At 36.2% G+C, this 22,185-nt stretch overlaps 2 protein-coding genes across 2 annotated transcripts in view; one reads left to right on the plus strand and one right to left on the minus strand.

Annotated features, from left to right (window-relative positions):
• Positions 1-22,185, plus strand: part of LOC142228676 (uncharacterized) — a 596,821-nt gene that overhangs the window by 270,901 nt on the left and 303,735 nt on the right. The gene's annotated exons all lie outside the window — the stretch shown is intronic.
• On the minus strand, positions 1,853-10,819 carry LOC142229310 (uncharacterized). Its single transcript, XM_075299859.1, has 2 exons — positions 10,298-10,819; positions 1,853-3,528 (listed from the first exon to the last, which is right to left on the minus strand). Exon 2 carries the CDS (start codon positions 3,522-3,524, stop codon positions 2,394-2,396), a length of 1,131 nt encoding a protein of 376 aa, XP_075155974.1. The 5' UTR covers positions 3,525-3,528; positions 10,298-10,819; the 3' UTR covers positions 1,853-2,393.

Genomic DNA, 22,185 nt, shown 5'->3' on the forward strand with positions numbered 1-22,185 from the left:
ACATATATTATTGGATACTGCCGAAACATTAATATGTTTGTTTAATGTGAACATATTATATGTTTGGAAGCATTTTGAGCCCAAAAATATTATATGCGTGGAAGAATTTTCCCCAAAGAAGATTGTGCTAACATAACATAATTTTCACTTCCACGACATTTTTTAGTTCTTGGCAACTTTTTCTGTAATATAAATAATGTTGAAGAAATTATTCACTTTTATTTTTTAAATTTTACCTTTCGCCTGGACGGATAATCGAACCGAGGACCATACAGATTCTAAGCCAACACTCTATCCACTGGGTTACGTAGCTGTTATAGTCACCAGTAGACAATTATCGTTATAAGTTACATTTATATAGTATAGTTTGCAGCGCCCACGAGTCCATGCAAACATAACATTATTTAATAGAAACATACATTTGTTGACCACGTGGAGCAGTGGTAAGCATGTCTGCCTTGCATGCAAAGGGTCGTGCGTTTAATCCCTGCTCCGACCGAACACCATTTTTTTTTTAATTTACAGGTTTATATATATACTATATGAAATTTTTAATAACCCACGTTGGGTTATTCAAGATTTACAGTCAGAAACAGTGCTTGATATAAACGAAATGGACTGAGCTTTTGGATAAAATATTCTTTTTTATTGCAAAAATAATAATTTTATAACAAAAAACTAAAGAAGAACGTGGAATCGAGTATAAACATACATAGCTAAATAATTTTATAATATACACATGTATTTATTTAGGCGTGAACAGTTTTTTACTAGCATTTAACACCATTTTAAATGCATTTAAAACTTATCGTGTTTTGTACTTAATTTCATTTTTACCTTTAAGGCCGGTATTAAGTTGGCATTATCGCTCTAAAATGACTCTGTTTTGCCTTTTACTTTTTAATAATTCATTTTAAAGAAAATAAAGTTTTTCAATTGTTTTAGCTGCAAAACTCGAACTTAATGCCCGCTTTTATATTTTTAGGTGTCCGTCAACTCCTCTTGGACTACTTATTAATAAAGAGGAACTAAACTTTGTTTTTATACATTTTACTGTTAAATTGTTCACTATTTCCTCCTTTTTTCATTTTACTGTCCCAACTCTAAAAAAAAGTATAGTGCCCTTTCGTTATTCTTATGAAGATCCCTTTGTAATTTTTGTATACTTTCCACAGTTTTTTTCTTGTTTTAAAATCCTTTGCCTGAATATTTTAACTTACTCCTCGTACGTTACGATTTCTTTTAACGAACCAAAAAAAAAAAAATTGTGTCCATAACTAATGCCAAAAATGTCTATTCTCTTGGTTCCGAATGTCTATTCTCTTTACTCCGAATACTCATTCTAATATTCAAATTAAATAATACGAGGGCGGTTCGGAATCTTCTTAGCCTATCACTATTTCCTCCTTTTTTCATTTTACTGTCCTAACTCTAAAAAAAATATAGTGCACTTTCGTTATTCTTATGAATTTTTGTATATTTGTAATTTTTGTATATTTACACCGTTTTTTTTTTTAAAGTCCTTTGCCTGAATATTTTGATTAACTCCTCGTGCGTTCCGATTTCTTTTAACGAACCAAGAAAAAAATTGTGCCATTAATGCCAAAAATGTCTATTCTCTTGGTTCCGAATGTCTATTCTCTTTACTCCGACTACTCATTCTAATATTCACATTAAATAATACGAGGATGGTTCGGAAACTTCTTAGCCTATCAATGAAAGAGAATAGTTAGTTTTTCAAAAATATTTTTATTTTTCAATATAATCTCCTGAAACTTCAATACACTTAGTCCTACGCTTTTCTAGCTGAATGCGTAGCACCGAGAAATAAAATAAATAAAAACACAAGGGATTTAGTTTTTCTTTTCAATGATGTTTCAATAAAACGTAATTTTATTGAATTTTTGGGAGATTATTATTTACCTTTTACAAAACAATCGTTGGACGGACGTAATCCAGAAACGAATAATAACAAAAGTTAGACGCCGCAAGACGGTAATGGCGCGACTCGTTAGAAAAATGTAACGAATTGTGCTGAAAGCACAGAGCTGCATCCAGAGCTTAGGGTACATTTCCTAACGAGGGGGAAATTGTTATTTTACAAGATTTTAAGTCCCCATCTAACGAATAAATTTTGACCTTACGAATTTGAACTTAAACATTCCGCCCGCCTTGCAACATCCAGCTATGTTGTAATTGAAATTCAGTAATTCATAGAATATTACATATGTACAATATATTGATATCAAAATAAATATAAAATGCGTTGTCAGTATCATTTTCAAATTGAGCAATTTTTTTTTTTTTATTAGTTCTTTTAATTTTTTCAAACTTCATGGCCCGGAGGGTCTGCAGTGTCTGGGTTATTGGCCAGGATGACCTACGACACATATTCATGGTTGACATTGCCCTGAAATCACCCAGCCGAATATCGTCAGCTGCGCCAAAGGGAATCCCGGACTCGAAAACATTTGAGGCTTAATAACCCTTGCGTATACGTCGGGCCCCAGGACCAACCCCACCCCGGAAGGGCGATAAAACACTGGATCGGCCAGCTGGAGACATTCAAAATGCTCTCGTATGGAGTCTGGAGCCGACGCCGATGGGGTGACCACACGGGATAAATCTGTCACCCGGGCGGAAAAAATCAATTTATTTTCCGCGTTGTGCCGGGATACGACGATCAGCGGACAAAAGGCGTTCTGCGCTGTCATTGCCGAAGTAAGCCGTAAGCTTTGGGCAAGACTACTGCATATCATACTGTACCCCGCACATGGGTCGAGGACAGCTCGGACGGGAATTCGACGACCGGACAAGACGAGTATCAACACAATAGTGGGACCAAGCGTAACAGTTGGTTGCAAAACTAACAACGGACTAAATATGGGGGTTGCATTTGTAATGCAGTACGCGGACGAATTAACGGACGGACTTGAATTTGACTTTCTCTTAGACAAATCGGACGATGGAGCGGAAGGACGTTGTTGTTGCTCGAATGAGTGCAGAAGCGTATGGTGGCTCTCTCCGCATTCGCGACACCTTTCGCGACCATTGCAGGTCGATCGCATGTGTGACCTGCCCAGACAGTTGGAGCACACCCGATGTAGAACTACGGTGCGCAGCCTTTGCTCCAACCGCATTTTCAAGAACCTGCGGCACGACCGTAGATTATGCTTCCGCCTGCATAACACACAATTGTTTAAATGAAGCTTTGGGCTCGAGTCCGAATTTCTTTGGGCAGTCCCCGTAGGGGAAGACGAAGATTCTGCTGCCTTAGTTGCAGATACTTCAGCTGGAGCCGTATCAGCCCCCGACGGAGGGACAACTTTTTGTGTCGGTACTACCTCTTGTGAAGAGGCGACGACTGGGGTCATCCCGACGTCAGGGACCTGCTCGATTGCTGGTAACGGCTCGCGAAGAACCGGTGCAACATCACTTTCTATAATCTCTCTTTCCTCATCGGACATCGGGACGTCATCCTCGTAGTCAGGGAGAGTCTTAACAATTTCCCTCATATTTTCCATTGTACTGCGAAAAGAAAGATGACGCTTACTATATGAACGATCGAAAACTATTCGGTCAGTATGACCAATTTTACCACCGGCCGTCTTACAACACCGTTTGCCGTTCTCACGTCAGCAACTCTAACGCGACCGTCAGATCCCGGGTGGACGTCATCCACACGACCTAACTTCCACGATGTAGGAGGCAATTGTTCATCACGAATTACTACCAAGTCCCCTACTTCGATATCACGCTGCGGAAATTTCCATTTATACCTTTTCTGTAAGCCTTTCAAATATTCCTCTTTCCACCGTAAGCAGAACTGTTGCGACAGCGCCTTCATTTTCCTAAATCGATGCACCAAATGAAGTGGTGATTCCTCCTCTAACTGTTCAGGAGGCGCCAAGATCGGAGATCCTACCAAGAAATGGCCAGGCGTAAGTGCTACCAATTCGTGAGAACTTTCACTCATTGGGCACAACGGCCTAGAATTTAAACAAGCCTCAATTCTCGAAAGAACAGTCGAAAACTCTTCAAATGTAAATTTGAATCCTGATGCATGCTTCCTAAAATGCGTCTTGAAGCTTTTGACAGCAGCTTCCCAGAGACCACCCATATGTGGCGCCCCGGCAGGGATAAACTGCCAGGAAAGCTGCTGAAACTGGTATGCGGAACACACCTTATCACGTCCCTCCTTAAGAACACTTCTCAATTCTTTTTCCATTTCGCGTGAAGCGCCTACAAAATTTGTACCATTATCCGAAAAAATGGTCTTGGGACAACCGCGTCGAGATATAAATCTGTGAAAAGCGGCCAGAAACGTTGTCGTAGACAAGTCTGATGTGGCTTCCAAGTGTATGGCCTTCGTCGAAAAGCATACAAAAACGCAAACATAACCCTTTGTTATCTTACATGCGCGCCCTATAAATGACTTAATTTCGAAAGGCCCCGCAAAATCAACGCCAGTCGTAGTAAACGGTCTGGTAAGTACAGTTCTCTCCGGTGGGAGAGCCGCCATGATCTGCGTACAAGACTTCTTCCTATCCAACAGACACCGTTTACACCGGTTAATAGTCGATCTAATCAAAGATGTTAAACGAGGAATCCAATACTCAATCCGAATAAGACGTAGAACCAACTGGTTTCCTCCGTGAATAGATATGTCGTGAACATATTTCACCAGTAACCTAGCGAATCTACTATTATACGGCACTATAATTGGATGTCGCTCACTATACGAAAGGGTAGGACACCTACTCAAACGACCATTCAACCTCATAACCCCCTCCTCATCCAGGAATGGATTCAATGACAACAACGAACTCCTGGAACCTAACGGTTTCTTTTCCATCAAACAACCGTACTCATCTGGATAATGAGCCCTTTGAGAAAGAACAGCTAGACGTAGTCTCACTGCCTTTAATTCAGTTGCCGTCAACGTCGTGTCGTGATACACATTTCGACTAGCATGTGAATAATGGGTCCTGTGATAAAACCTAAATATATATGCGATGACTCGTTGAGCCCTATCTAACGAAGAAAATCTCTCTAAAATGTCCTCATAGTTCGTAAAAAACGATGCGTGAGTCTTGACCGCCCGTACCTCAACGTCAGTCTCAAGAGGGGTCAAATCACTAATATCCCACTGAGAACTATCTGAGCAGAGCCACTCTGGTCCATGCCACCAAAGCGTTGAAACTGCCAACTCTGCAGGCGACACTCCGCGACTTCCCAAGTCGGCCGGATTGTCCTCAGAACGAACATGGTACCAATTCTGTCCCCCAGTATTCTCCTGAATCCTACATACGCGATTCGCAACGAAAGTAGACCACGTAGATGGCGTCTTTCGAAGCCAAGAGCGGACGATCGTAGAATCCGTCCAACAATAAACACGTCGAAATTCAATATCTAACTCCCTGGCTATAGACTTGTAAAGTTCTGAGGCCAAAACTGCCCCACAAAGCTCCAAACGTGGCAAAGATATAGATTTGATGGGGGCTACCTTAGTCTTACAAGATAGCAAATGGGTGAAGATATGTCCCTGCGGCGTAACCACACGAACATATACTACCCCCGCGTATGCTTTTTCCGAGGCGTCGGAAAAAACATGTAATTCTACCTCACAGTCTGTGGAGTAATTGACCCATCGAGGAATACGAACGTGATTCACATCCTGATAGGTCTCGACAAACTTTCGCCATTGTCGCTCTGTTTGTAACGGAAGAGACTCGTCCCATCCTATCTTATCCAACCAAACCTGTTGCATAATTATCTTCGCCACTATAATAACTGGCCCCAGCCAGCCAACAGGGTCAAATAGCCTAGCTATAGCCGATAAAACCTCTCTCTTCGTAAACCGAGATTTTTGCTCAATCGGTTTCATCTCAAAATAAAACAAGTCTAACTGCGCATTCCACCTAATACCCAACGGTTTCGAACTACTGGCCTCAACAAACTCCAGTAATTTGGCGTCAACCAAATGGTCAGCCGGAAGCGATTCTAAAATGGCTAGCTCATTAGAAGTCCACTTCCTCAGTTCGAACTTTGCCGATGATAGTACTCTAATCAATTGGTCCCTAGATTCAACAGCAGTATCCACGTCATGGTATCCTGTCAAAACATCATCCACGTACATGCACCTTCGTAGAATATGTGCCGCGTGGGGATAGTCATCTTCGGAGTCATCGGCCAATTGCAATAACGTCCGTATAGCTAAATAGGGAGCACAATTCACTCCAAATGTCACGGTCTGCAGCTCATAGTCTTGTACATCTTTTTGTGGGGAGTCCCTAAAGACAATTCGCTGCAGAGAAGTATGGGCCGAATTTACCCTAATTTGGCGGTACATCTGTGTGATGTCGCAATTAAAAACGTATTTGAAAAATCTCCACCTCAAAATCAAATGAACCAATTCCAATTGTAATGTGGGTCCCACATAAAGAATGTCGTTCAGACTTTTACCATTTGAGGTCTTATGCGAAGCATTAAAGACAACTCGAAGTTTGGACGTCAATTTGTCCGGATTGATTACCGGGTGGTGTGGCAAATAACACACAGTTTGATCTGCAGGAGAAGTCGACGACACTGGTCTCATATGTTGCAAGTCCAAATATTCTTTAATCACCCCGTCATACATTAATTTTGTTTCAGGCTTTCGTAAAAGCGAAGCCTCACCACGAATAAACTGCTTCAAACAACTTGTCCGTGAATGTCCAAGCAAGACTTGTCCCTGTAATTCGGGTTTTATCGGAAGAGTCACTACGTATCTTCCATCGGAATCCCTATATGTGGTATTCTTAAAATTTTCCTCACAAAATTTATCTGCGGGAGAACAAATTGCCCGTCTTGGTAAGTCCTCTAATTCCCAAAAGCGAAGAAGAGTCTTGTCAAGACCATCTTCTTCCATAAATTCAACAGTCGTTGAAAAAACCGTCACACTGGAAGTGGGAATTGAACCAGTAATGAGCCAGCCGAAGACTGTCTGTTGAGCAATCAACGACCCTAAAATACCAGACCGAACCCCCTGTAATATAATTCTGGGATACACGTCTGCCCCCAACAATAGATCAACCGGACGACTATCGAACAGAGTAGGATCAGCTAAACGTAAATTTGGCAAACGTGACATATAATTCCGACTCACTTGGAAAGACGGTAAATTCCCAGAAATCCTAGGCAGGACCAACGCAGTCGCCTCTACCAAGACCGATCCATCTATGGGTGACCCTATACTCAGAGGGCAAATACCTCGAGAAGTTATCGAAACCGATTGATTCACGCCCGATATCGAAGACGTCGCACTCGTTATCGAAATCCTAAGCAACTTTTGCATTTTTTCGGTAATAAAGGAGGCTTCCGATGCTGGGTCAATAAGAGCCCGAGCTGGGTACGTCATACCCTGATGAACGATGTTCACCATAGCCGTCCCTAATAGTACCGACCTGTTCTGGGAAACATGAAATACTTGCCTGGCCGAAGTGCCAGACACGATTCCAGACGAAGTGGAAGGCTGCGGGTCAATCAAACCGCTAGAATCCGTAGGACGAGCGGCCGAAACCGTCGAAGACGTAGTCGCCACATTCGTAGAATGGGAAGAATCGCGATGAAGCAAAGTATGATGCCTTCCTTGACACTTCTCACAACTGCGAGATGTAGCACAGTTGTTAACGTCATGTCTACGAGATAGACAATTGAAACAACAGCGGTACCGTTTCACAGCAGTCAACCGATCATTCACAGAAAGATTCCTAAATTTCGGACAAACACGAAGATGATGGCTTTGTCGTGGACAAAGAACACACATCTTATCGACGGAATCTCTAGAAGAATGAGAAGTGTATTGCGAATTACGCGACCTAGATGGCGAAGATTTCGGAGCTGCATTCGTAAAATGCGTTCGCAGTTTCCTGCCATCAGTTCTCCTCGAAGCATCGATACCCTTCAAATCGCGCAGACACGTGAGTGTCTGAATCCTTTCCGTAAGAAAACGATCCATGTCCACCCAAGACGACAACGCAGACTTATCACTTATACCCTGTTCCCACAAAGTAACACTAATCTTCGGTAGACGTTGCACACACAAATATATCAAAATCGGATCCCAATCGTTCGTAGGAACGTTATTCACAGCCATCGCCGAAATACATGCATTTATACCACGCTGCAAGTTCTTCAACCCAGAACTTGTCTCGGTGTCTAAGACCGGAAGGTCAAAAAGAAGCTTCAACTGATTGCTGACTAAAATTCTCAAGTTGTCATAAGTTTCCTTTAACGTCCTCCAAGCTAACTCGAAACTCCTATCAGTGAGAGGAAATCTTCTTACAACTTCACGGGCGTCGCCACTAGTCTTTTTGAGCAAATGACACAAGCGCTCAATATCACTCAGACGGGAATTTTTTACATAAACAGCAGTAAACAAATCCCTAAATGTTGGCCAAGACTGAAAGTCACCATCGAAAACCTCAATATCGCATGGTGGTAAAGCCAAACTATGGACCGCACCATGGTCAACACCTAACAAAAGAGAATTTCCCGATACATCCACATTACCAGAACGAGCAGAAATATCCGCCACATCGGCCTGCTGTATAGGAGTTGACGCCCTATGAACGGCTTTCAGACCGTCTATTTTCCTTTCGATAGTGGAAACAATACGAATATAGGCATCATAAGTTGTCTCATACTTGCCGTCAGCAGATTCTACCTTTCCCTTATCTGAATCCTCCTGAAGATCGTCTAAACACTCCTCATACCTCTCTTTCACTTTCTCCCAGAGTGATTTCGCCTCTTCGACCTGAGCCCTTAGAGAATAAACATCTAAATTCTCCTCCTTCAAAGAGCTAACCCGTGTCCCAAACTTCTCAACCGCATCAGCGGCTCTAATGAATCGCGCGAATGTATTAACTGGCATATTGAAAATAATTCAGCGTCACAAAAATTCACAAAAACTCGTAAAGTATGTGAACACGCAGAACTGGCCGAAAAATCAATAAATTTGCACAAAATGCCCAAAAATGCAAAAACAAAAATTTACAAAATTTTTCTTTCAGTGTATCAAATTCTCACACTGCTCCAAAATTACCACAAAATTTCTTGAAGTGTAAACAATTGTTCGTAAAACAACCACTTCAAAACTTAAAATCAAAAATTTCAAACAATTTGTAAAATATTGGACTATTTTTCTCTCAGTGTAGAAACAATTAATTTTCGTTCAGTGTACCGAATCACAAAATATTTTTCCCCGTGTACAAAAAAATGGGCAAATTATTCAAGTCAAATTCTAAAAATCTCAAAATTCTACTAAAATCTTCGAACTATTTCTCTCAGTGTATGAATGAATTTACGAAAATTACGCTCAGTGTACCGAAGAATACTGACTGCCGCCAATTTGTATCAAAACTTCACACACGAAAACCAGATGATCAAAAAAATTCAACAACTTATAAGAAATTATAAAAAATGTCTGTAAGACCAAATGTAGGGTGCACGGACTGTAAAATACACCTCTACACTTCCACGCCAAATAATCTCCCCAAAAAAATTAAAAATCGCAAATAATAAAAAATATAGAAATAAAAATATATACGTAATATATATGATAAAATAAAAATTATACGATCGTACCGGACCGCCTGTAGGGTGCACAGTGACCAAAACGATAATTTTTACTAATGCGCGTAACGCTAATGGGTCATACAACACGAAAACCCAAAAAACTCAATTTCAAAAATTTTTATAATTTTCCTCAAAATATTTACGACTCGCGGCCCCGTGAGGGTTAACAAATAAACCAAAGAAACACAGCTCAAAAAAAATATGTATGTATATACGTGTGTGTATCACTGATCATACGTAGGTATGTAATTCAAACGTTGACTGCAGTGACGATTGATGTTTGTTTACAATAGTAATACGACCAACAGAGCCTTTGGAGTCTGCGTGTATTTTGTTATTGTTTTATTTACTTCAAGTTAAAGGCAACGTAATTGCAAATAATGTTTTGAAGTAAATAAGCACTGTCAACGTTTAAATTCACCACACAACACCAATATATACAATAGATTTTTCACTTTTTATTTTGATTATTCTTTCACTTGAATATCATTTAACAAAACGAAATCAAACAAACGAAAGAAATGTGCGTACGTATGTAGCAACGAATGTGTGTTTTTAGAAATGCAATTTGCCGTCGGCAAAACGAAATAATTGAATCAATGTTGTAAAACGACCGCGGTTTAAATTTAAAACACTCGCGATTTGCTCAATTATTTTAATAAAACACTGACATACGCACCTGTGTGTTGATAAATAATTATTTAAATAAATTTTCAATATAAATCCTTCACAAATATGGCTGCAAATGGCTGCTTTTTGTTGTTGCTTCACAATGATGAGCACTTTCCTTTGGAAAAGAAAAAGAAAACCCTTTATTAATTGCTGTAAGCAAGTATCCGGCTCGATTGGACCAATGAATGCGTAGCACCGAGAAATAAAATAAATAAAAACACAAGGGATTTAGTTTTTCTTTTCAATGATGTTTCAATAAAACGTAATTTTATTGAATTTTTGGGAGATTATTATTTACCTTTTACAAAACAATCGTTGGACGGACGTAATCCAGAAACGAATAATAACAAAAGTTAGACGCCGCAAGACGGTAATGGCGCGACTCGTTAGAAAAATGTAACGAATTGTGCTGAAAGCACAGAGCTGCATCCAGAGCTTAGGGTACATTTCCTAACGAGGGGGAAATTGTTATTTTACAAGATTTTAAGTCCCCATCTAACGAATAAATTTTGACCTTACGAATTTGAACTTAAACACTAGCAATTATATCCCTTGATTAAAATAGTTTTCCTCAAGGTCTTCAAAATAGTGGTTTACAACTGTAATTGCACCTTCATTTGAGTTAAAACGCTTGTCAGCAAGGATTTTTTTTTTAGATTTGGGAACAAGTAAAAGTCACTGGGAGTTAAATCAGGAGAATAAAGTGGGTGGTCAAGCAACTCGTTCTTTAGTTCGTTGATTTTAGCCATTGTTAAAACACTCTTGTGCGCTGGTGCGTTGTCATGATGAAAAATTATTTTTTTGTGTTGTAAGCCAGGACGTTTTTCTCGAATTTGTACATTTATTTGATCCAAAAGGTTGAAATAGTACTCTGAATTTATTGTTTTACCCTTTTGCAGATAGTCAATCAATAAAATACCTTTGAAGTCCCAAAAAACCGTTGCCATAACCTTACCAGCCGATTGAATTGTTTTTGCCTTCATTGGGGCACTTCCTCCAGCTTCAGTCCGTTGTTTGTATTGTCTCTGGAGTATAGTGGTGGATCCATGTCTCATCAACAGTTATGAAACGATGCTTAACACCCATGTTCCGATATCCATTTCAATTCCACTTCCACTATTCACGTCAAATCCACGAACGTGAAAATTTGGTGTTCTTAATCCCACGTTCTTTTTCTTTGCACAAATCACCCAAAAATTCACTAAGGCGAAAATCAAAATAAGTGGAATCAATAGACTTATTATAATTTATTATTTTTTTAATTAAAAATGACGCAGTTTTAATAAAACTCATGTATTAAAAATAAAACATTTCAAATTTTTTACGCGAGTACTTTTTTTTTAACGGAAATACACCCATCTTGGACATAGTTCAACTTTCACCAAGACTTTTGCAAGTGAATTGATTTCACGAAAATTCCGGTGAAAGTGGATTGTACACTGAAAAAAAAGCATGCCCGGTTCCAAAGATTTTGTCTTTACTTTAAAAATTGGTATTGATTCCGAGCCAAAGAAGCGGAGAATACAAGTAAGGATACTTTTAAGACACAATTCTCTTTTAAATTTGGGTTTTGTGTACTTGCTTCTAGGAAGCAAATTTTAATTTTTCGCCTTTTCAGCATTTTTCCTTCATATGCTATCAAAGTCCTTTAAAAACTAGTTAACCACAACTTTATTTTCCAAACTAAGACTCGATTTCCAGTAGAAATTATGCTATGTTTTAAGTAAGAAACGTCTTTAAAATAAAGTGTTGCAAAACATGTCCTATATTTGAACGATTTTTTGCTTTGTAGTCAAGATGCAAAAAGACAACAAATTTAAAGACAATTTCATTAAATTTAAAGAATTTTTCTGACTTATTAAAGTCAAGTTGACCTTAGCCTATACATTTTTTCTTTCATGTTATTATACCCATTTTTAAGTGAAATCACTTAATTATAAGGACAATACGACTTCATTGAAAAGTTTATCGAACTTTGGACAAGGAAAAAAGCTTTATATTAGAGAAATGCGTCTTCTATGCTAAGCAAAATTTGCATTTGTAACATATTTTAAAGACATGAAATCTTTGACCTCACGACAATATTTTTTTCAGTGTAGGACACGAAAATCTTGGAATTGATTCACATTCACCTGGAAGTGGATTTGGGAACATGGGCATAAAATCCATTTTATTTCGCTTAAAACGATCCAAACAAGCTTGAGAAATGTTCATTCTTATGGGTTTTTGATCGACTGTTAACAAATGCGGCACCCATCTTGCAGAAAGCTTTTTCATCCGTAGTTCTTCATGCAAAATTAAATGGACTCGATCATTTGAGATGCCCATGATATTTGCAATTTCACGAACTTTTATTCGTCGATCATTTAATACCATATCATGCACTTTGGCTACAATTTCTATTGTTGTTGCTGTTTTTGGACGTCCACTACGTGGTTCATCTTCAATGCTTGTACGACCACGTTTAAATTCAGCAACCCAATTTTTTACCGTTGCATATGAAGGAGCACTTTCACCTAACACATTCACCATATCATTATGAATTTCTTGTCCCGATAAACATTTTTTATGTAAATATTCAACGACAGCGCGCATTTCTAATTTTTCCATTGTAAAAAATGCGGATGCGTCTTTTTTGAACACCTGTTTCTATATGAAGGTGTTGCCAGATCGAAACAAAATTTAACATGTGTTCATAACAGAGACGGAAGTTTACAAAACACTTAACTTTTTTCTGTTTATACCGCGCCTTTTGTGCTAGGCTAAGAAGTTTCCGAACTGCCCTTGTATTATTTTTATGAAACATTCATGCCCCAAACATAATATATTCTAACATATTAACATATGTGTCCCATACATTTAGTGTTAGTTTAAGACCATTACATGTTTGCACTTAAATATATTGTGCTTAAAAATTGTGCCCGAAACACATTTTGTTTATATCGGAACATATGAAAAACAAATTTTTGTACCAGTGTATAAATGCACAAACTTATTGTGCCCTGTACTTCAGTAGTGGTGAAGGGTATAACAAGTTTACTTGAGATATTGATTGATATGGTTCTTTAAAATAAACATATGTTTAGCGATTTATCTGGCTATAAATCTAGAATCAATAAAATTAAAATTGGAATATATATCTCCTCTATCGAGTTTTCATTTTAGTTATGCGACGTATTAATTTATTAATTTCGTTTGATTGAATCCAAAAATATTTTTTTTGTGTGTACCTTTAAATCTAGAATCAATAAAATTAAAATTAGTATATAGATCTCATTTATCGAATTTTCATTTTGTTTTTGCAATATATTAATAAAGCTATTCTCGTACAAACAAATGGATGTATAAAAATCCAAATTACTTCAAATTAAAAAAAAAAGTTTTCTTACTTTCAAAAAAGCCTTAACCAAATAAGCATTAGCCTATGTTTGAAGCGTTTTTATCTTAAATTTAAAGATTCAATATATCAGTTAATTTAAAGGAAATTTCTTTTAAAAAATATAGCGATTTACGTTGTTGTATATTAGCCACCTTTTAATGCTATTAAAAGGTGGATAAACAATATATACAATAGAAAACACTGTCGCTCGAATTCGATTCAATTTGCGTTTTTCTTATTTTGTAAGTTCGTTTCGTTTGAACGTATCATTATTGATTTTCAAATCTGAATATTTTTTAAAATTTGTTGACTTGCAGTTTGATTTCAATCCTGCTAGTCCTCTTTCTCAGTATTCCCAAACTGTAATTTTGTCCCATAATACCATAAAGGGTAGAATAAAGTTGGATTGCAATTTTGAAAATTACCTCAGCTAATATAATCGACTATAGACTAATGGTGGAAAATACCTGGAAAAAATATTGCCTTTTGACATTTATGGATGATTAAGTTTAATCCAAGGAAATATTTACAAACATACGCTCTAATTAACCCTTTTCGGCTTAACAGGCAGTTTCTATGAGCAAATATTGGATATTTAAATCATTTAAAATATTTTCATGGAATATTCTGCCAAATTCCCCAAACCAAATTCTGTGCTTTTCGTTTTTCCCATTAAAACCAATCTACCTCAATAAGGAATGGACAGTTTAGTGAAAATTGTATTAGTTTAAATAGAATTTTAGTTTAAAATATACATAAAGAAATAAATTCACGACAAATTTTCTAATTAAAATCTTAATTGAGTTTTAAAAAATATCCAATTAAAAATTCAATTGATTCAAAAAATTGTTTATTTGAAACAAAAATCTATTATAAAAATTAATAGTATCAATTAATTTTGTAATTGGATTAATTAATTTTTTAATTGACTTTCAATTGATTTTTTTTAATTGATACTATTATTTCTGTGATTGAAGACATTTCAACTAAAAAATTTATTGGATCAATTAATTTCGTGATTGAATCAGAATTATGTTAAATGTTTTTGTGTGTAACAGCTAAACCTGTATTAGTGTTGTAAATCGAAATCATTCGTCAAAATTTAATTTTTTGTTCATTTTGTTTAATATTATTTAGAATTAATGCAATTTTGGATAATGCCATATATAATCATATAGGTTACAAAATTAAGGCCCTTTGACTTAAACATGGAATCGGGCAGGGCTCAGTGATAAGAGAAAACATTACCACTATGGTATCCCAATGGACTGAATACACTGAAAAAAATATTTACGTGATATTAAAGATTAAGAAACCTAAATTTTAGTATGCGAAATTTACAAAATATTAAGGACAAATTCCTTTAAAATAATGCCATTTTAATTAAAATAAAGTTAATAATCTATGCTTCCAAAAATTTTTTTCATTAAGTTTAGGACACAAATTTAGTAAATTTTCGTCCCTCCGTTAAAGTCCCATGTCTTTGAACTATGGCTAATTTTCCTTAAAGTAAAGAAACAAATTTTTGATTTAAAGAAATTGTCCTTAAATTAACTGAAGTACTGAAACTTTAGATTTAAGATAAAAACGCTTCAAATATAGGCTAAGACTTATTTTGAGGATGTAACGTCTTTGGTTCAAAGTTTTTTTTTTTGGAATTAAGAACACATTTTTATACCCTCCACCATAGGATGGGGGGTATATTAACTTTGTCATTCCGTTTGTAACACATCGAAATATTGCTCTAAAACCCCATAAAGTATATATATTCTGGGTCGTGGTGAAATTCTGAGTCGATCTTAGCATGTCCCTCCGTCCGTCCGTCTGTTGAAATCACGCTAACTTCCGAACGAAACAAGCTATCGACTTGAAACTTGGCGCAAGTAGTTGTTATTGATGTAGGTCGGATGGTATTGCAAATGGGCTATATCGGTCCCTTTTTACGTATAGCCCCCATATAAACGGACCCCCAAATTTGGCTTGCAGACCCTCTAAGAGAAGCAAATTTCATCCGATCCGTCTGAAATTTGGTACATGGTGTTAGCATATGGTCTCTAACAACTATGCAAAAATTGGTCCACATCGGTCAATAATTATATATAGCCCCCATATAAACCGATCCCCCGATTTGGCTTGCGGAGCCTCTAAGAGAAGCAAATTTCATCACATCCGGCTGAAATTTGGTACGTAGTGTTAGTATATGGTCTTTAACAACCATGCAAAAAAGTGTCCACATCGGTGCATAATTATATATAGCCCCCATATAAACCAATCCCCAGATTTGACCTTCGGAGGCCTTGGAAGAGCAAAGTTCGTCCGATTCGGTTGAAATTTGGTACGTGATGTTAGTATATGGTATCCAACAACCATGCAGGAATTGGTCCACATCGGTCCATAATTATATATAGCCCCCATATAAACCGATTCCCAGATTTGGCTTGCGGAGCCTCTAAGAGAAGAAAATTTCATCCGATCCGGCTGAAATTTGGTACATGGTGTTAGGTTAGGTTAGGTTAGGTGGCAGCCCGATGTATCAGGCTCACTTAGACTATTCAGTCCATTGTGATACCACATTGGTGAACTTCTCTCTTATCACTGAGTGCTGCCCGATTCCATGTTAAGCTCAATGACAAAGGACCTCCTTTTTATAGCCGAGTCCGAACGGCGTTCCACATTGCAATGAAACCACTTAGAGAAGCTTTGAAACCCTCAGAAATGTCACCAGCATTACTGAGGTGGGATAATCCACCGCTGAAAAACTTTTTGGTGTTCGGTCGAAGCAGGAATCGAACCCAAGACCTTGTGTATGCAAGGCGGGCATGCTAACCATTGCACCACGGTGGCTCCCTACATGGTGTTAGTATATGGTCTCTAACAACTATGCAAAAATTGGTCCACATCGGTCAATAATTATATATAGCCCCCATATAAACCGATCCCCCGATTTGGCTTGCGGAGCCTCTAAGAGAAGCAAATTTCATCCAATCCGGCTAAAATTTGGTACATGTTGTTAGTATATGGTATCTAATGACCATGCAAAAAAGTGTCCACATCGGTGCATAATTATATATAACCCCCATATAAACCGATCCCCAGATTTGACTTCCGGTGCCTTTTTGAGAAGCAAAATTCATCCGATCTGGTTGAAATTTGGTACGTGGTGGTAGTATATGATATTTAACAACCATGCCAAAAGTGCTCCATATCAGTCCCGATCAAGAGATTTGGTTTTGGAGCCTTTTGGAGGAGCAAATTTCATCCGAATCAGTTGAAATTTGGTACATTGTGCTAGTATATGGCCGTTAACAACTATGCCTAACTAGGTCCATATCGGTCTATAGTTATATATAGCCCTCAGATAAATCGATCCCCAATCACACAAAAATTGGTCCATATCAAGTTCATAATTGTATATAGCCCCCATATAAGCCGTACCGTGCAAAAGTCCATATCAATTCGTAATTATTTGTAGACTTACCTACACATACCCCTTTTTGTCTTATATATACCACGTATGGACTAACTCACAATTTAGAAAACGATTTAAGATCCCACAACCCAAGTAATTCGATTGTGGATGACAGTCTTTCGTAGAAGCTTCTACGCTATCCATTGTGGAGGGTACATAAGATTCGGCCTGGCCAAACTTACGGCCATATATACTTGTTAATTGTATTAATTTAATGTTTATTATTTTAATAAGTATAATATCCTTTGTTTTATACGCACCTTGAAAGTCCACATCAAACTTTTGAAAATGTTAATAGTTTATTTTTATTTAATTCAATTTAAATCATAATTTACAGACACCTTTTCATTTCAACATTACATGAAACGCCCATAGCTATGCTGTATAACGTCCTATGTTCAAGAGGGCTTTAATCAATATTGTCTTGTTCATATGGCTGACTTTCATCCAACTGTTGCTTGATTGAGTGATGTGATGTGCATTAACCTTGGAAATGAGGCAATTAACGAGAATTTGAAGTAGTCAACAATTGCCATGATGTACAAGGAATCTTAAATCGAAATTCAACAAGCAAACTCTCAGCAAATTAAGTGTGTAGATTTATTTAAGCGTGGAAATGATTCTGGGGGAGGGCATATCACCCTCCAAAAAGTGTTTAGCTATTCACATAAAAATAAATGTCAGTTTAAAAATTGAAATTATTACAGATACTTTAAATTTTTTTTTTTAATATCAGAAAAACTTTAAACCAAAGATGCAAAATAAATCCGACAATAAGTCTTAGCCTATATTTAATTAAACTTTTTTATCTTCAATCCAAAGATGTAATACCTTAGTTAAATTAATTATTTTTTTCTTTAAATCAAGTCTTACTTCAACGAAGAACGACATTAGCGGAGGGACGCAAATTTGCTTCCTTAATTTAATGAAAAAAAATTGTTTTGATTCAAAGATTAAACACTTTCTTTTAACTAAAATTGTGCTACTTTAAAGAAATGTGTATTTAATATTGTGTAAATTGAGTGTCCTAAAATTTAAGTTGTATATTCTTTCATATTAGCTCAATATTTTTTCAGTACAGATAGGGGGCTATAGCTCCCCTAGCTAAAAAGTGTCTAGACTCGCTAATCAGCAGTATGTGAATAGTCTTGAGTTAATTATTACAGACACATCGAACCAGGAGCTATATAAGCTACATAACAGGTTGGCTGATAAGTCCCCGGTCTGACACATAGATGGCGTCGCTAGTATTTAATGCATATTATTTTTATATAGTAGCAACCTTCAAATGATTCGTGTCAAAATTTGACGTCTGTAAGTAAATTAGTTTGTGAGATAGAGCGTCTTTTGTGAAGCAACTTTTGTTATTGTGAAAAAAATGGAAAAAAAGAATTTCGTGTTTTGATAAAATACTATTTTCTGAAGGGAAAAAATACGGTTGAAGCAAAAACTTGGCTTGATAATGAGTTTCCGGACTCTGCGCCAGCGAAATCAACAATAATTGATTGGTATGCAAAATTCAAGCGTGGCGACCGGTGAACCGTCTCCGAAGCGTGGAAAGACTCAAAAGTCCGCTGGCAAAGAAATGGCCTCATTTTTGGGATGCGCATGGGATAATTTTTATCGATTATCTTGAGAAAGGAAAAACCATCAACAGTGACTATTATATGGCGTTATTGGAGCGTTTAAAGGTCGAAATCGCTGCAAAACGGCCCTATATCAAGAAGAAAAAAGTGTTGTTCCACCAAGACAACGCACCGTGCCACAAGTCATTGAGGACGATGGCAAAAATTCATGAATTGGGCTTCGAATTACTTCCCCACCCACCGTATTCTCCAGATCTGGCTCCAGCAACTTTTTCTTGTTCTCAGACCTCAAAAGGATGCTCGCAGGGAAAAAATTTGGCTGCAATGAAGAGGTGTTCGCTGAAACTGAGACCTATTTTCAGGCAAAACCGAAGGAGTACTACCAAAATGGTATCAAAAATTGTATCGCTCTTGAAGGGAACTATGTTGAATAATAAAAACGAATTTTGACAAAAAAACGTGTTTTTCTTTGTTAGACCGGGGACTTATCAGCCAACCTGTTACAACACTCAAAAAAAGTTTACTTGGATCCAAAGATTTTGACCTTCCTTTAAGGATTTTGGTATTGGTTCCGAGCCAAAAATGCGGGTTCTTTAAAATAACGAATTTTTTTGCAACCTATCTGGCTTTAAATCTAGGATCTATAAAATTAAAATTTGGAAACAGATCTCATTAATCGAATTTTCATTCTATTTTTCAGGTATACTAATAAAGGTATTCACATACCAATAAATGTCAGTTTAAAAATCTAATTTATGACGGATACTTTGAAGTAAAAAATATTTTCTTAATTGCAAAGAAAACGTTAAAATAACGACGCTAAATCCTCAAAATAGTCTTAGCCTATATTTGAAGCGTTTTTATCTTAAATCTAAAGTTTCAATATTTCAGTTAATTTAAGGACAATTTCTTTAAATCAAAAATGTGTTTCTTTACTTTAAGGAATATTAGCCTCAGTTCACAGACATGCGACTTTAACGGAGAGACGCGAATTTACCAAATGTGTGTCCTAAATTTAATAAAAAATTGTTTGAAGCAAGCATTATAAACTTTATTGTAATTAAAATTTAATTATTTTAAAGAAATTTGTCCGTAAAAGTGTGTAAATTGCGCATCCTAAAATTGAGGTTGCATAATCTTTAAATCACGCACATATTTTTTTTCAGTGAATTTTTCGTCATATAATTTTGAATAAAAAACCACGTTTACGTTATTGTGCCAACTACACGCTCACAAAAAATCGCTTCTGTAACATATACTCCCAAACATATTTTGCTTCAAGCATATACATTTTTGGGTATTGCCCAAACGTTTATATGTTTGATCTCTTCCAATATATAATATGTTTGAAAGCAATATATGTTTGAGTAGTCAATTTCCAAACATTTTGTATTTTTGCATCCAAATTCAATAATGTTGTCTTCCAAAAAACAATATGTTATTATGTGAACATATAATATGTTTGGAAGCATTTTGCACCCAAAAATATTATATGCTTAAAAAAATTCTCCCAAACAATATTGTGCTCAAAATTTTATTTATTTATTTATATATTTACAATCATAATGAATTATGAAAATAAACAGGTAATATAGGTGCTAACAACATAGGTTTTCGACCTGAATGCTCAAAATTTTGTTTCTGCCTAATTGTATATTCCCTCACATCTTTCTCACTTCCACGAGATTTTTTAGTTCTTAGCACCTTTTTCTGTAATACAAACATTCTAGAAGAAATTGTCCAATTTTATGATTTTTTTTTATTTTAATTTTACCTTTTGCCGGACGGGGATTCGAACAGCGGACCACACAGTTTGTAAGGATCAAAGAAGTAGCTGATCAATTGCCCAAGGAAAAATAAAATGTTAATTTTGTAATAACAAGCAACAACCACCAACTTAATTCAATATTGCTCCCTGTTAAATAGCGCCCCAAGCTACTAAACACATATATGTTTATAGGCAATTTCTAAATTAATATGTTTGCATCCAAGCATATTATATTTACAAACATTTTATGTCCCAAACATAATATGTTCTAACATATTAACATATATGTCCCAAACATGTTATGCTAGTTTATGAACATTATATGCTTGCACTCAAAAATATTGTGTTTAAAAATTTGTGTTCCAAACATATAATGTTTATAGCCAAACATATGAAAAACAGTCTTTTTCATCCGTGTACGAATAAATCAACCGAATAGTGTATACACAGAAAAAAAATTGAAAAAAAAAAATGATGTGAAAGAAAATAAGAAAATAATAAATGAAATACAAGCTGAAAACAAAAAACTAAAAAATGAAGTTCAATCGCTCAAGTCGTCTATGAAGTATTTAAATGACAGAATGGTGAAAAAAGATTGTATTATTAGTGGATTGGAAATATATAATGAAATAAAACCTATGGATGCCGTGATAAAATTGGCAAAAGATGTTGGAGTTGAACTGAGACCAAGTGATGTGGAGGAAGCATTTTATCTAGAAAACAGAAATAAAAACAAAACAAATAAGACAGTTGTAGTGAAATTTGCGTCACAACAAGATAAAGAAAAAGTAATGGCAGCAAAAGCAAAATTAAAAGAGAACGATGGTACTAAAAAGATTTATATAAATGACTTTTTGAGTAGAGAGACATTAGCATTGCTCAATTATGCAAAATCTTTAAAAACAATTGGATATCGTTTTGTCTATGCCAGAGATGGTAAAGTAATCTGCAAGAAAAGTGAAATAGCGAAACATCAAATAGTAAGAAGCGAGGAGTATGTGGATCGCTTACTCACGGAGGCAACAACAAGCAAACACTGGCAACGCAGATCCATGGTCCAAAATAGGCAATTAATAATTCCTAGTGAAGATGAAGAAGATAATGAAAATGAAGAAGATAACGAAGATGGAGAAGCAGTATATGTATCCCCTAATTAGACAAAATTTTGTAATACATTTTTTGTTATAAATAAAAATATTATTAATTAAATAATTATGGAAAGAAATCGATATTTTAAACAATTTAGTAACTTTGAAAAATATGTATGTCGTTTAGAGATAAATTCTTTTAATGTTTTAAGTTTGAATGCTAGAAGTATTGCGTCTGTTGATAAGTTCAATAGATTTAAAACATATTTGTCATGTTTTCCTAAAGTACCAGACATAATAGCAGTGCAAGAAACTTGGTTTAGCGCAATTGCTACGCGGATGTATTCAATACCTGGTTTTTATAGCGTTCACTGCAGTAGAGAAGATGGATATGGTGGTACTTCGTTGTATATTAATTCTAAATTTCGATATTCTGTTGAATTTTGTGAATGTCGAGCTTTTGTAGAAATGATAGTTATAAAGTTGCCGAATATATTAATTGACAGCCGGCCTTTAATGATCGCATCTTTTTATAGATCACAGAAATGTAATTCCAACACCTTCATGTATATGCTAGATAACATACTTAATGATTACGCTCGCAA

This window comes from Haematobia irritans, chromosome 3 (genome assembly GCF_050003625.1).
Source record: "Haematobia irritans isolate KBUSLIRL chromosome 3, ASM5000362v1, whole genome shotgun sequence".
NCBI lineage: Eukaryota > Metazoa > Arthropoda > Insecta > Diptera > Muscidae > Haematobia > Haematobia irritans.